The sequence below is a fragment of the Oncorhynchus tshawytscha genome, linkage group LG30 (genome assembly GCF_018296145.1).
Source record: "Oncorhynchus tshawytscha isolate Ot180627B linkage group LG30, Otsh_v2.0, whole genome shotgun sequence".
NCBI lineage: Eukaryota > Metazoa > Chordata > Actinopteri > Salmoniformes > Salmonidae > Oncorhynchus > Oncorhynchus tshawytscha.
In genome coordinates this window covers 10,594,871-10,610,676 of record NC_056458.1, presented here as the reverse complement: position 1 = coordinate 10,610,676, position 15,806 = coordinate 10,594,871, and the positions used below count along the sequence as shown (strand labels likewise).

General features: G+C 45.3%; 1 protein-coding gene across 2 annotated transcripts in view; it reads left to right on the top strand.

Moving 5' to 3' along the window:
- Nucleotides 1-337: 337 nt before the first annotated feature.
- Nucleotides 338-15,806, top strand: part of LOC112231386 (Kv channel-interacting protein 1) — a 35,718-nt gene continuing 20,249 nt past the window's right edge. Inside the window, exon 1 of one of the 2 annotated variants that reach the window (XM_024398121.2) lies at nucleotides 338-1,543. In XM_024398121.2, the coding sequence (XP_024253889.1) occupies nucleotides 1,456-1,543 (88 nt within the window). In that variant the 5' untranslated portion in view covers nucleotides 338-1,455. Of the gene's footprint in view, nucleotides 1,544-14,337; nucleotides 14,866-15,806 lie in introns of those variants that run through there. The other variant, XM_042309578.1, reaches the window with a different exon arrangement.

The following is a 15,806-nucleotide window of genomic DNA, read 5'->3' as shown; positions in this document are numbered from 1 at the left end:
TAGCTGGCTGGTGTATTAACCCAATGACGGCAAGCAATAATCACTGGCTTAAGGCTCACTTAAAAAGGATGAAAGAAGAATATACATTCAAATAAAGAAAAGATAGATTCAAGGAAGAGAAAGAGGGAACCGAGGGATGTCAATTGTTGTCTCGTCCTCATGTGGCTATGGGGGGGGTAGGAAGAGGTAGGAAGAGTGTGAAGTAGGAAGAGTGTGATGAGACAGAAAATGAGAGAGAGACCAACAGAGAGAGAGAGAGAGAGAGAGAGACAGAGCACATGTGCGAAAGGGGAGGAGGGAGAGCGAGGGAGCAAACAGCGGTGGAAGTGGGTGGCGTTCTCTGCTGCAGGGATCTGTCCAGGAGCAGAGCTAGACAGCGGCAATACACAGTAGTACAGAACCGAACAGAACAGAACCGCACAGACGCGGGGCTCCAGCTATAAGCAGCCCAGAGAGGACCAGGCAACAGAGAGAGAGAGATTGAGAGAGAGGTATATAAAGATAGAGAACCCGCTGTCCACAGAGCCCTCAAGAGGAACACCCCAGAGACTGAGGGAGAGAGAGGGGTGATCAAAAAGACAGAAACACAGAGGGGAGGAGAGAGGAGAGGACACAGGAGAGAGGAGAGGACACAGGAGAGAGGAGAGGACACAGGAGAGAGGAGTGGACACGGCATCTCCACGGACACAGAGAACTTTCTGCAGCGCACGAATCTCTCTACGATGGTCTGCATTCTACGCCTTCCTGAGCCACTCAATTATTAATCTTTCCCTTCTCATCTGATGTTGAAACATAACTTTTCCTTTTAAAAGTCTGAGAGACTGACATCTGGGTATTTCTTACCTACCAACATATATTTGTTCCTGATACTGCTGGCTGTTTTTCTGTCTGTGCAACAGAACAGGCTTTGGGTCTTACCAGTGTGCCTGAGTGTGTGTGTAAGTTGGTGAGTGTGTGAGTGTGTCAATCGGTGTGTGAGTCGGTGAGTGTTAGTGAGAAAGTGTGTAACTGAGCGTTTGAGTGTATAAGTGATTGAGTGAGTGTTAGTCTGAGTGAGTGAAGGATTGAGTTTTGGATTCAATGTAAGAAAGGCCGGAAGACAGGTACTGTACCTCTAACTTAAAAGCGGCTTCCTCTTTCCTCACAGTTTTCCCCATGAGGATTCTCTAAATGGGACTTTGAAATCTCTACTCTAAGGACCTCATCAAGAAGATATGTGTTTTCACACTGGATAATTTTAAAGGGTATTTTGCGTGTAAGGAGCCAGTGAAGGAGACATTTCTCCACCTTAGGCTCCTGTCAACTCTTTGAAGGAGGCATTCCTGTCACATATAATGAACCTTTGAGAGACACTTTGTTCTACTCTTCTCTACCCCATCAGGAGTGGGTGAGGAGGACAGTGGCAGATCAGCTCCAGTGAGGCTCCAGTGGCCACGTCGGCCCGTCTCTGTCAGGATGGCTGGCTGTACCTGCCGCTGCAGACAGGGGGTGCTGAAGTTCATTCAGTCTCTACGCAGACTTGTCTCTGGGACGCTTACCAAAGGTACTGCACCCGACCTCATCTAACACGCCTTTACATCCTCTGTTTTCTTTCAGTTCTCTTATTTTCCTTGGCATCCTCTTTTACTCTCACGCCAGCCATGTACTGTAGATATGATATTGTAAATATTATGTGAGAAAGGAAGTAACTACGTCTGGTCATTTCCATGTAGAAGGACCCATGAGCACCAACATGTGAAGTTTATCGGAGCATATCAAATTGGGTGTCAAATGACAGCAAAGAGACTATATATATATATATATATATTTAAATTAAGGAATATGTAACATTTTCAACCATTTGAAATTGTAAAAATGTAGAATAAGCAAAGGCTTTGATTTCTTGTCAAAGACATTGAAAAGGAGGTTTAGAAAACGGGAAAAAGACTAAAAATGTATCAAAAATACATTACCAGTCAAAGGTTTTGGACACACCTACTCATTCAAGGATTTTTCTATATTTTACTATTTCCTACATTGTAGAATAATAGTGAAGACATCAAAACTAAGAAATAACACATATGGAATCATGTAGTCACCAAAAAGGTGTTAAGCAAATCAAAATGTATTTTAGATTCTTCAAAGTAGCCACCCATTTCCTTTATGCCAGCTTTGAACACACATTCTCTCAACCAGCTTCACCTGGAATGCTTTTCCAACAGTCTTGAAGGAGTTCCCACACATGCTGAGCACTTGTTGGCTACTTTTACTTCACTCTGCAGTCCAACTCATCCCAAACCATCTCGATTGGGTTGAGGTTGGGTGATTGTGGAGGCCAGGTCATCTGATGCAGCACTCCATCACTCTCCTTCTTGGTCAAATAGCCCTTACACAGCCTGGATGTGTCTTTTGGTTCATTGTCCTGTTGAAAAACAATTGATAGTACCACTAAGCGCAAATCAGATGGGATAGTGCTGCAGAATGCTGTGGTAGCCATGCTGGTTAAGTGTGACTTGAATTATAAATAAATCACTGACAGTTTCACTAGCAAAGCACCCCCACCCCATCACACCTCCTCCTCCACGCTTCACGGTGGGAACCACACATGCGGAGATCATCCTTTCACCTACTCTGCGTCTCACAAAGACATGGCGGTTGGAACCAAAAATCTCAAATTTGGACTCATCACACCAAAGGACAGATTTCCACTGCTATAATGTCCATTGCTCGTGTTTCTTGACCCAAGCAAGTCTCTTCTTATTATTGTTGTCCTTTAGTAGTGGATTAATGTCAGCAATTCAACCATGAAGGCCTGATTCACGCAGTCTCCTCTGAACTGTTGATTTTGAGATGTCTGTTACTTGAACTCTGTGAAGCATTTATTTGGGCTGCAATTTCTGAGGCTGGTAACTCTAATGAACTTATCCTCTGCAGCAGAGGTAACTCTGGGTCTTCCTTTCCTGTGGCAGTCCTCATGAGAGCCAGTTTCATCATAGTGCCTGATGGGTTTTGTGACTGCACTTGAAGAAACGTTCAAAGTTCTTGACATTTTCCGGATTGACTGACCTTCATGTCTTAAAGTAATGATGGACTATTGTATCTTTTTGCTTATTTGAGCTGTTCTTGCGATAATATGGACTTGGTATTTTACCAAATAGGGATATCTTCTTTATACCACCCCTACCTTGCCACAACACAACTGATTGGCTCAAATGTATTAAGAAGGAAAGAAATTCCACAAATTAACTTTTAACAAGGCATATCTGTTAATTGAAATGTGACTACCTCATGGTGACTACCTCATTCCAGGTGACCACCTCATGGTGACTACCTCATGGTGGCTACCTCATTCCAGGTGACTACCTAATGAAGCTTTTTGATAGAATGCCAAGAGTGTGCAAAGCTGTCATCAAGCAAAGGGTGGCTACTTTGAAGAATCTCAAATGTAACAAAATGTTTTGATTTGTTTAACACTCTTTTGGTTACTGTGTGATTCCATAGGTGTTATTTCATAGATATGATGTAGAAAATAGTAAAATCGCAAAACATGGTTGGGTCACCTGCTACTGTCCTACCATCCACTGGCATACTGTTCGGCTGATAACTGTTTTCTTTCTCTTCTGGTCGTCTGGTGGTCAAAGTAAGAGTATGAAAAGTCTGGACAACCCCTACCTCGCTCTCTTTCTCTTCTCTCTCCCTTCAGTTAATGTCACCTCTCCCAGCTCCTACTGACACCTACACATGAGCCCCCTCTCTTTCCATTTACTTTAACCAGCACCCTCACCCCCTGAGCACCGGCCAACACCGGATGTTCATGGACGTTGAAAAGTAGTTGAAATTTAGGCAGTCCGCCCTGGCCTTGATTTCAACGTCCACAGACGTCGCTTTTTGGTCCTTCATTTGGCTCAAACCAAATCTGAACCAATTATAGATGTCTGTATTTCACAAGTTTGGACAGCACAGTACAGTACTGTACAGTACATTGATTTGATGACAGTTCAGTACAGTGCAGAAAAGTAGAGTATAGTTCAGTACAGTACAGTCCTATACTGTACTGTACTGTTAATTAGAGTATAATATAGTGGAGTAGAGTTCAGTACACAGCTGAGCAAATTAGAGTTGAATACACTATAAAGTACTGTCATGACGTTGGCCTGGGGGGTAGGTTTATGACAGTCATAAATACCTCTTCCCCCCTTTTTCCTCTCTCTACTCTACTGAGGTTAGATTTGCAAAACCTTTAGTTAACATGGAGATTCTGGGAACTTCAGAAGGTGGGGGTATATGAACTATATTCTGGTAATCCGAAACAATGGAACATGTACGGTGGTACTTAATGAATATGATGTCAGTTCGGTTGTCATCTGAGACATTCTCGTCAATGAAGCTTTGACATTAGCTAGGTGCTGGGTCAAGCCTGAGGCTGACAGTAGAGAACAACAGTATCACATCAAACCATTGATGCCACTATATGACCACTCTGACTAATACAGCTCCTCTTATCACATACAGTCTATTGTCCATTTCATCTTCGTCTTTCTCACACTGTCCAATCTACCCGGTGTCCTCAGAGGGCTAAGAGACTGGCTGTAGGCATGGGCTCAGGATCCTCAGAGGACTAGGAGACTGGCTATAAGCACGGGCTCAGGATCCTCAGAGGACTAGGAGACTGGCTATAAGCACGGGCTCAGGATCCTCAGAGGACTAGGAGACTGGCTGTAAGCACGGGCTCAGGATCCTCAGAGGACCAGAAGACTGGCTGTAGGCACGGCCTCAGGATCCTCAGAGGACTAGGAGACTGGTTGTAAGCACAGGCTCAGGATCCTCAGAGGACTAAAAGACCGGCTGTAAGCACGGGCTCAGGATCCTCAGAGGACCAGGAGACTGGCTGTAAGCACGGGCTCAGGATCCTCAGAGGACTAGGAGACTGGCTGTAAGCACGGGCTCAGGATCCTCAGAGGACTAGGAGACTGGCTTTAGGAATGACCTCAGGATCCTCAGAGGACTAGGAGACTGGCTGTAGGCATGGCCTCAGGATCCTCAGAGTTCTAGGAGACTGGCTGTAAGCACGGCCTCAGGATCCTCAGAGGACTAGGAGACTGGCTGTAGGCACGGGCTCAGGATCCTCAGAGGACTAGGAGACTGGCTGTAGGCACGGGCTCAGGATCCTCAGAGGACTAGGAGACTGGCTGTAGGCATGGCCTCAGGATCCTCAGAGGACTAGGAGACTGGCTGTAGGCATGGCCTCAGGATCCTCAGAGTTCTAGGAGACTGGCTGTAGGCATGGCCTCATGATCCTCAGAGGACTAGGAGACTGGCTTTAAGCACGGCCTCAGGATCCTCAGAGGACTAGGAGACTGGCTGTAGGCACGGGCTCAGGATCCTCAGAGGACTAGGAGACTGGCTGTAGGCACGTGCTCAGGGTCTTCAGCTTCAGTTTCTTCAACGAAGACTAATGAAGTCATTCAGCCTCTGGCAACTGGTCTGTGTTCTCAATGATCTCACCTGCTGAATAAGGAGGAAACATCCTGTCCACTTTCTCTCTTACTCTGGGCTGGAACATCTACACTACAGACAATCCATCAGTGTCAAATGAACCCGGCATTATTAGATGGCAGTTCAATTAAAACCCAATTGTGAACCTTTCACTGAAGGGATGTCTAATCAAATGGGGGCCATCGCGCTCTCCCAGAAGTTCGGTTGGTGTGTAAAACCCCTGAATTCAGATTAGCAAATAGGTGTGAGGGGTCCCCAGGAGGGATTTCTGGCAGAGCCTGATAAAACTCACTGGTAGTGTGTCAGGGATGATCATTCCTTCCCTCTCTCTCTAGGTGCCACGGTCGGTTACCATGGTGGTGTGTCTGTGTTGGATGGTGTTTTACGGTGAGCGAAAGCGAGGCTAGCTCTTATTTATCACCCTGGTTTACAGCTCTGTGTGACAGTAAGCTCTGGAAGATAATGAAAAAGTGCGTGACATTTTCAGAGAATGACAGTGCGATCAATCTGGCTGTTTTGGGAAGGGTACAGGTGTAAAACCACTTCCCTCACGCGTTGGATAAAGCATTGCGTGTGTGTATGTGTGGGTGTGTTTCCTTGTGTTTGAGTCAGTGTGTGTGTTTTTGGATTCTAAACCGGAATTCATGCAGGACTAAGACCTTCCTCTCCCTGCCCTCTCCTTGAGGCTGAAGCCGCAATTGAAGTGTCCGTTTACAAAATGTGCCTCACTGCTTCCATTTCAAGGTTCTCTTTCTCTCCCTCTCTCTCCTTCCCACTAAGTACCGTTACCTTGTTTACTGTATCCTCTGTCCTTTCGTCCTCTCATTACAAATATTCCAATTCCAGCCAAGATGATTCCTTCTTCTCTCATATGGCACCACTGGAATATTCTGGTGCCAAACCGTCTCCGGCAGAGTCTTATCTAAATGCAACATTAGATCCAAATAATGACTGCATTATTATGTGTGTGTATATTTCTGTAGGTTTTTGTGTATTTCTGCAAGAGTGTCTGTAGGTGTATGCCTGGGATGCATCGTAACCTCAGGCATAAGCACAAGCAATGCTAATAGGAGGTATCTCAGGTCAGGCCCTATCTGCAGGCTGCATGGGCCTGGCTGGCGTGCCATGGGACTGCTGCTCTGCTACACCACTCATCCAGTCATCCGCTCAGATACACTCAGAGAGAGCATGGGAGAGATGGAGTGAAAAAAGGAGAGTGCCCTGCCTTCCTGGCCTCTCATGGACTGTATTTGGATTTCTATATATGGCGAGTATTGGTGTGTGTGTGTGTGTGTGTGTGTGTGTGTGTGTGTGTGTGTGTGTGTGTGTGTGTGTGTGTGTGTGTGTGTGTGTGTGTGTGTGTGTGTGTGTGTGTGTGTGTGTGTGTGTGTGTGTGTGTGTGTGTGTGTGTGCATGCGAGAGAGAGAGAGCCCTTTCTAATCACAGCAGGCCCTAAACAACAGTAAAGGTCCATGTTTTCTATTCAACCCTTTGAGGGTTGTATGGACCATTAATTAAGGGCATGTTTTTTGTCTCCGTTTAAATGGCTGTATGATGTGCAATATATATATATATATATTTTTTTTTTTTACTTATTTGATCACTTAATTCTTTCCATGTACCTTGTGAAGACAAGGTGTAAATATTTCCTAGAACATTATCCAGTGATTGCTGGTGTTCTGTACCTTCTGTTTGGTGCATAACATCCCAGTCTCAAGGTGTTTGTATGAGCAAATGTGTCCATTGGACTGTGGCAGATCTGATTTGTTCAGGCATATCTAAACTGCTGAATTAATAAATAAATAAATGCCAAACTAATTACCATAGACATGTGAGTGAGCTGTAGCAGTTACCATGGTTATGGTTAACAGTTATTTTTTTGAAAGACCTTTCAGGGGTCTTGAGGGGGAAGCTTGAGGGAGTGAAGCGAGACATTGAAGTGAGAGTGAGAGCAACAAGAGAGGCACTGCTGACTGCACCTTCTGCCCAGTCACTCAGCTCTCTCCCAGAGGATTATGGGTAAAGTTGGGCGTCTCTTTCTTTTGAGAGACCAGAGGAGCACAAACTGAACACACACTCACACACTTGGACGCAAACAGAGACAAAGACACATTCTCTCACGAACATGCAAACACAACAAAGAGTCTTACGCACTAATACACACAGATACACACACACACACACTCACAGAAAAACCCACACGACACACTTCAAATGGGCCCACATTCCTTGATACGGGCACATCTACGTTCCTATAAAGGTTATAAGGTCTGATCACGCACATTGGCATACACTCGGGTGAGTTTAGTTAGAACATCTGGACCCAGGTCCCCACTGGTTGGGGTGTAGGGCCACAGCAAGGTCATTTGCCCCCCTTATATCCTAGCCCCGCCCCTTACACCCTGGCTAGACTGGCCACATGGCCGTGCAAGAGCATTGCACCATAAATGGATGCGTATATGTTATTCAATCATTTCATCTACATCTGCGTTGCTAAAATATAACTTATTTCTATTTGAGACACTTGACACGCAGCGAGTACTGCCTCTCCCATCTCCGTATTGGCTTTCACAGAGATACAAACCCACGTGGCTGCTTGAAAGATGAACAAGGAGAGATTCATCAAAGACAACTAAATAACAACTCAAATCTGTGGAGGAATCATTTTAATAGAGCAACACACAAGTGTGTTCTACAAAGAACCAGCTAAAAAGTGGACCATACTGTATGCATGTCAGATCTAATAACAAAGCAATATTAATCTCCCAGGACAAACTAGCTAGCAACAGCTAGCTAGCTAAATATACATGAATGTTTCATGTGTGCTTCGACCTGCCCTAAAATGAATAGAATTGATTCACAGTTGGTTTTGGTATTTTAACTTGATGGTGTCTGGTGGGGATAGACAAAATCCTCATGTGCACGATGATGTGCACGGCATGTTGAACCAAGGTGTTAGGTATTTAATCCCCTTCTCTCTTACCCCCAGTTGCTCTCTGCAGCATCACTATTCCCCCTCACCATCATGGCCATGCTCTCCCCCATCTACCACCGCAGGTACAGTGACATTCTTTGACTCTTCATACTCACTGTGACTCAACCTTCTCTACAGTACATCCACCTGATGTACACTGGCGACTTTTCTTTCTTCTCCTCCACTTACACCCTTCTCTCTCCCCCCCCTCTCTCTCTCTCTCTCTCTCTCTCTCTCTCTCTCTCTCTCTCTCTCCTCTCTCTCTCCCTCTCTCCCTCTCTCTCTCTCTTCTCTCTCTCCCTCTCTCTCTCTCTCTCTCTCTCTCTCTCTCTCTCTCTCTCTCTCCTCTCTCTCCCTCCTCCCTCCCTCTCTCTCCTCTCTCTCTCTCTCTCTCTCTCTCTCTCTCTCTCTCTCTCTCTCTCTCTCTCCCTCTCTTTCTCTCTCTCCCTCTCGCCCTCTCTCTCTCCCTCTCTCTCTCTCTCTCTCTCTCTCTCTCTCTCCCCTCTCTCTCTCTCTCTCTCTCTCTCTCCCCCTCTCTCTCTCTCCCCCTCTCTCTCTCTCTCCCTCTCACTCTCTCTCTCTCTCTCTCCCTCTCTCTCTCCCTCTCTCCCTCTCTCTCTCTCTCTCTCCCTCTCTCCCTCTCTCTCTCTCTCTCTCTCTCTCTCTCTCTCTCTCTCTCCCCCTCTCTCTCCCTCTCTCTCTCGCTCTCTCCCTCTCTCTCTCCCTCTCTCCCTCTCTCTCTCTCATGGTAGTAGATTGAAGCTGACAGTGTGCACGTCACCACTTTTAATTTTTAAATCCTTTCTCCTCCCTTTTTACGTAATCTCATTCCCTCTCAATTTATTTATATATCTGGCCTCCTCTCTCTCTCTCTCTCTCTCTCTCTCTCTCTCCCTCTTTTAAACACTGCCCTCATTTCTATCTCTCTCCTATACATCTTGTTCTTTCTCTCCGTCTCCTTTGGCCTATCCTCATTTGCCATCAGTATGGTACTGTACATTACAGTACAGTTTGGTATAGTGTAGTATGGTACGGTGCATTACAGTACAGTTTGGTATAGTGTAGTATGGTATGGTACATTACAGTACAGTTTGGTATAGTGTAGTATGGTACGGTACATTACAGTACAGTTTGGTATAGTGTAGTATGGTACGGTACATTACAGTACAGTTTGGTATAGTGTAGTACGGTACATTACAGTACAGTTTGGTATAGTGTAGTATGGTACGGTACATTACAGTACAGTTTGGTATAGTGTAGTATGGTACGGAACATTACAGTACAGTTTGGTATAGTGTAGTACGGTACATTACAGTACAGTTTGGTATAGTGTAGTATGGTACGGTACATTACAGTACAGTTTGGTATAGTGTAGTATGGTATGGGCCATTACAGTACAGTTTGGTATAGTGTAGTATGGTACATTACAGTACAGTTTGGTATAGTGTAGTACGGTACATTACAGTACAGTTTGGTATAGTGTAGTATGGTACATTACAGTACAGTTTGGTATAGTGTAGTACGGTACATTACAGTACAGTTTGGTATAGTGTAGTATGGTACATTACAGTACAGTTTGGTATAGTGTAATATGGTACATTAAAGTACAGTTTGGTATAGTGTAGTACGGTACATTACAGTACAGTTTGGTATAGTGTAGTATGGTACGGTACATTACAGTACAGTTTGGTATAGTGTAGTATGGTACGGTACATTACAGTACAGTTTGGTATAGTGTAGTATGGTACGGTACATTACAGTACAGTTTGGTATAGTGTAGTATGGTACGGTACATTACAAAATTATATAGTATATAATGACATAGAGAAAAAATCCACTCTTTGTTTTGTACAATTTCAATAAACTGTATGTACGTCTGGTATTCCATTCGCTTATAAGGAAATGAGATGCCCTGGCTTGAAGTGGTGGTGACAGGAAGACTACTGTAAAGCTACTGAAATTGTGTGCTATGCTGCCATCTGTTGGTCATGAATTTGCACCACAGCAACGTGTTACTACAGTAAGTGCGTGTTTTGTGTGTGCTCGGGTGTTTGTATGTGTTTCTACAACTCGTAGAATCTCAACAGCTTTGGTAGAGATAAATTGATCTGTTAGAGATGCAACTCTCAAATACAGAAAAATAAACTCTCTGAGTTGACAAAATGTGAAGAAAACACTCTTTTGCTATTCTTTGGTGATCATCTCATTTCTATCTCATTTTACCACAGATGGAAATGTGCTCCTGACTTATCAGGGGCCATGGAGAATGGAGAATGGCATTGAGTGAGAGACAATATCTGAAACAGAGTGAAACCAAACAGAATAGAATACGGAATAGGGGGTCATTTGAGTGTATGCTATAGGATGAGTGTATGCTATAGGATAAGTGTATGCTATAGGATGAGTGTATGCTATAGGATAAGTGTATGCTATAGGATGAGTGTATGCTATAGGATAAGTGTATGCTATAGGATGAGTGTATGCTATAGGATAAGTGTATGCTATAGGATAAGTGTATGCTATAGGATGAGTGTATGCCATAGGATGAGTGTATGCTATAGGATGAGTGTATGCTATAGGATGAGTGTATGCTATAGGGTGAGTGTATGTATGTGAGAGAGAGTTTGAGGATGAGTGTATGCTATATAGGTGTGAAAAGAATATGTTTCGACTACGAGAGAGAGAGAGAGAGAGAGAGAGAGAGAGAGAGAGAGAGAGAGAGAGAGAGAGAGAGAGAGAGAGAGAAAATATGTAAATAAATGATAAGAAAAAGACAGGAAGGGGGAACATAGAGAGAGCGTCGGGCTACGGGTGAATATTTATGAATGGAGAGCGGAAGCCTAAGTGTACTGTCCCACTCTTCCTGTAGTATTTAACGATTAACCTCCCATTAAAGTGTCTGATTAATCCTGATGGATTTAACTCCCTTAAAAGAAAGGTCACATTAAATTAAATATGTAGAGGGCAAAGACTCAGGGAATCTTAGTCCATGTCTCAACAGTAGTACGCCTGGATGCCTTGTAGAGAGAGGGCAAAGACTCAGGGGATCTTAGTCCATGTCTCAACAGTAGTACGTCTGGATGCCTTGTAGAGAGAGGGCAAAGACTCAGGGGATCTTAGTCCATGTCTCAACAGTAGTATGTCTGGATGCCTTGTCCATGTCTCAACAGTAGAGGGCAAAGACTCAGGGGATCTTAGTCCATGTCTCAACAGTAGTATGTCTGGATGCCTTGTAGAGAGAGGGCAAAAGACTCAGGGAATCTTAGTCCATGTCTCAACAGTAGTAGGGCGTCTGGATGCCTTGTAGAGAGAGGGCAAAGACTCAGGGGATCTTAGTCCATGTCTCAACAGTAGTATGTCTGGATGCCTTGTAGAGAGAGGGCAAAGACTCAGGGGATCTTAGTCCATGTCTCAACAGTAGTATGCCTTGTAGAGAGAGGGCAAAGACTGGTCCATGCCTTGTCTGGATGCCTTGAGAGAGGGCAAAGACTCAGGGAATCTTAGTCCATGTCTCAACAGTAGTATGTCTGGATGCCTTGTAGAGAGAGGGCAAAGACTCAGGGGATCTTAGTCCATGTCTCAGTAGTACGTCTGGATGCCTTGTAGAGAGAGGGCAAAGACTCAGGGGATCTTAGTCCATGTCTCAACAGTAGTACGTCTGGATGCCTTGTAGAGAGAGGGCAAAGACTCAGGGAATCTTAGTCCATGTCTCAACAGTAGTACGTCTGGATGCCTTGTAGAGAGAGGGCAAAGACTCAGGGGATCTTAGTCCATGTCTCAACAGTAGTATGTCTGGATGCCTTGTAGAGAGAGGGCAAAGACTCAGGGGATCTTAGTCCATGTCTCAACAGTAGTACGTCTGGATGCCTTGTAGAGAGAGGGCAAAGACTCAGGGGATCTTAGTCCATGTCTCAACAGTAGTATGTCTGGATGCCTTGTAGAGAGAGGGCAAAGACTCAGGGGATCTTAGTCCATGTCTCAACAGTAGTACGTCTGGATGCCTTGTAGAGAGAGGGCAAAGACTCAGGGGATCTTAGTCCATGTCTCAACAGTAGTCCATGTCTGGATGTCTGTTTTGTAGAGAGAGGGCAAAGACTCAGGGGATCTTAGTCCATGTCTCAACAGTAGTACGTCTGGATGCCTTGTAGAGAGAGGGCAAAGACTCAGGGGATCTTAGTCCATGTCTCAACAGTAGTACGTCTGGATGCCTTGTAGAGAGAGGGGGGCAAAGACTCAGGGGATCTTAGTCCATGTCTCAACAGTAGTACATCTGGATGCCTTGTAGAGAGGGCAAAGACTCAGGGGATCTTAGTCCATGTCTCAACAGTAGAGAGAGGGCAAAGACAGGGGATCTGTCCATGATGCCTTGCCTTAGAGAGAGGGCAAAGACTCAGGGGATCTAAGTCCATGTCTCAACAGTAGTACGTCTGGATGCCTTGGTTCTTTTCTCTCCTTCATCCACTCAGGTATTCATGTCTGATATCACTATTGAATAGCTAGAATCATTCAGAAAGAGTCATGATCCAATAGTAGAGACTAGTAGAGAGCACCGTCATTATAAACCAATTACAGACTCTCTCCTCCTGACTCATCTCTGCTGGTTGGTTTCCCTGTCCTCACTGTCCCCAGGACCCAGTGTGCAGAGAGGGACAACGTGGGCAGAGCAGGAGGGGGAGAGATGTTAAGGTGAGAGCAAGAGGATAGCGACGGAGAAATGAAAGGATGAGAGTTCTTGTATGGACAGATTAAAGGGGGTTTAATGGAGGCCCAGAAGCACTAAGGCCTCTGACAGTACCATCCACGTAGACAGGGAAGAAATGAAAACGCTCATATTTCCTCCCTGATCTCTAACACTCCCTCCTCTCTTTGAGGCTATTTTCTCATCTAATCATCGGTTTCTTTATCCCCCTTTCTCAGTCTTTATCTCTTGGCCTCATTGAAATAGTCTCTACCAACTCATAACCTTTTCCTCCCTCACAACATTACACCACCAAAAGTGAACCAGAGACATGGTCTCAAATGTTATTGGTTTTCCCTCCAAATAACCATTGTTCAGTGCGTTCAGGTGCACTCCAATCTGTATTGTCCTGGTGTGTGGTCATCCCTCTGTTCTCACCGTAGGGGGACATCGAGTCAGTGACACAGATGAACACTCCTCCTTTGACCCTCCTCCCAGGGGATTGTAATGAACTATCTCATTTCATCTCTGCTCCGCTCTCTCCTCGGTGTGTGAGGGCCACCGAGTGTGTGTGACCCTGAGAGGTCCATAAAATAGCGAGTGTGGGGCAATGTTCATTGGCAAAGGGTAGAGGAACGATTTCTGTGAAGACTTACGAATGAGCATGTGTGGAGACAAACGACAGGACATGGGGCAGGAGCGAGCGTTCAAGGCTGTGTTGTTAATTTATCTGCACACAACTTTTCGTTGTCGCGTCACACTTTTAGTGTGCTGCATTGGAATGAGCACGTTGCCCATTTGTTTCCAAGTATGTTGTGTTTGTTAATGCCGTTGACCTTCATGAATGACAGACAGGCGACAGGAAGGGATGAAGGGTTCTCAAGAGGGAAACTGTGAAGAGAAACCCATTGATTTATCACGCAAAAAAAAATTGCCCCTTCAAGTCTTCAGGGATTGTGTGAGATAGAGGGTAATGGAGAATTGAGGCGAGAAGAAGAACATATGTAATCAAATGTCAAATGTCCCACTTAAATCACAATGTGTGACTTGGCCTGTGTGTGTGTGTGTGTGTGTGTGTGTGTGTGTGTGTGTGTGTGTAACTCCCTGTGGACGTGTGACACTTTTATCCATAACCTCCTCTCCTCACTCCCATCTCTCCCACTTATCGCCGTGTGCAACACACACAGCCCTCTTTATCCACAACATAGAAAGTAGAGGAGGAGGAACTAGAGAGGAGGATTCAGGGAGCAGAAAAACAAGTTCGGAGAGAGAGAGGGGGGAGAGAGGAAGAGCGAAGATCACAGCATTTTGAAACAAAGACCACGGTTTACCGCAGAGAGAAGCACACACTGGTGTAAGAGAACAGCAGGGGCTGAGACCCGCCTGTAGAGGGGTAGAGAACAGCAGGGGCTGAGACCCGCCTGTAGAGGGATAGAGAACAGCAGGGGCTGAGACCCGCCTGTAGAGGGGTAGAGAACAGCAGGGGCTGAGACCCGCCTGTAGAGGGGTAGAGAACAGCAGGGGCTGAGACGCGCCTGTAGAGGGGTAGAGAACAGCAGGGGCTGAGACCCGCCTGTAGAGGGGTAGAGAACAGGCTAACAGCGAGGAACTCAGAAAGACAGTGAAGGAGAGAGGCAGAGAAATCCAAAGTCTTGAGAAGAGGACTTGGACATTGAGATGGGGGTTGTGCTGGGGACTTTCTCCGTGCACACCAAACAGGTCGACTACAGAAGACGAGGTATGAGAACACCTGAACATGTGTGTGTGTGTGTGTGTGTGTGTGTGTGTGTGTGTGTGTGTGTGTGTGTGTGTGTGTGTGTGTGTGTGTGTAGACACATGAGGAGTTCTAGACCAAGTCAATAGCACAGCACTCTCCAAGAGATGCATTTCAGAGGTTTATTATAACCTGTTTACCTATTGATTGTTCATTGATGTTGTTTATGAGGATTCAGCACATCAGTCTTTAAACACATTACAACTTTGATGTGAGAGCACTGTGTGCATTTGATTTAGAGGAGTTACTTTGTGTTAGTGTGTTTAATGCCGTATGAGGCTGCTGAAGAGTACAGAGCTGGTTACCAAACCAAGCATGTTTTAGGGCAGTTCATCTGACTGTGTGTGTGTGTGTGTGTGTGTGTGTGTGTGTGCGTGCGTGCGTGTGTGATGTATGTTGTGGTGGCATTTCTGTATATTTTCCCTATGTTTTGGGCCATTATCAAAGTGTCACAAAGTCTCTTCGTGGTTACAATTGGCCGCGAGCTGTTTTGAATGGAAAGAGAGGGAGTGAGACAGTGCCAGTAGAAAGCAGAGAAAGAGAGGAGAAGAGGCTGTTAACACGAGATGAGAAGGGGAGATACAGGAGGAGAAGGGTGGGAGAGTCGGATGGTCACACATCCATGATTATTCACGCCTTGATGTTTAATTCACCGGTGCTGTATGTATGAATACACACTCACTCACTCTCACACATGCACACACACGCAGGCACACACACGCAGGCACACACAAACAGCCTCACATGACTTGATCGGTTTTGGTAACCAAGACCCTGCCTTTCAAGTGAAAGTGTGCGTGTAACCTGTTGACGTTCAGATGGTTGTCTATACTACTCTACTGCATGTGGTGCTACAGATACACTGTCTGATCATCTATTTCTGCTGGTCAAGCAATGGTGACACA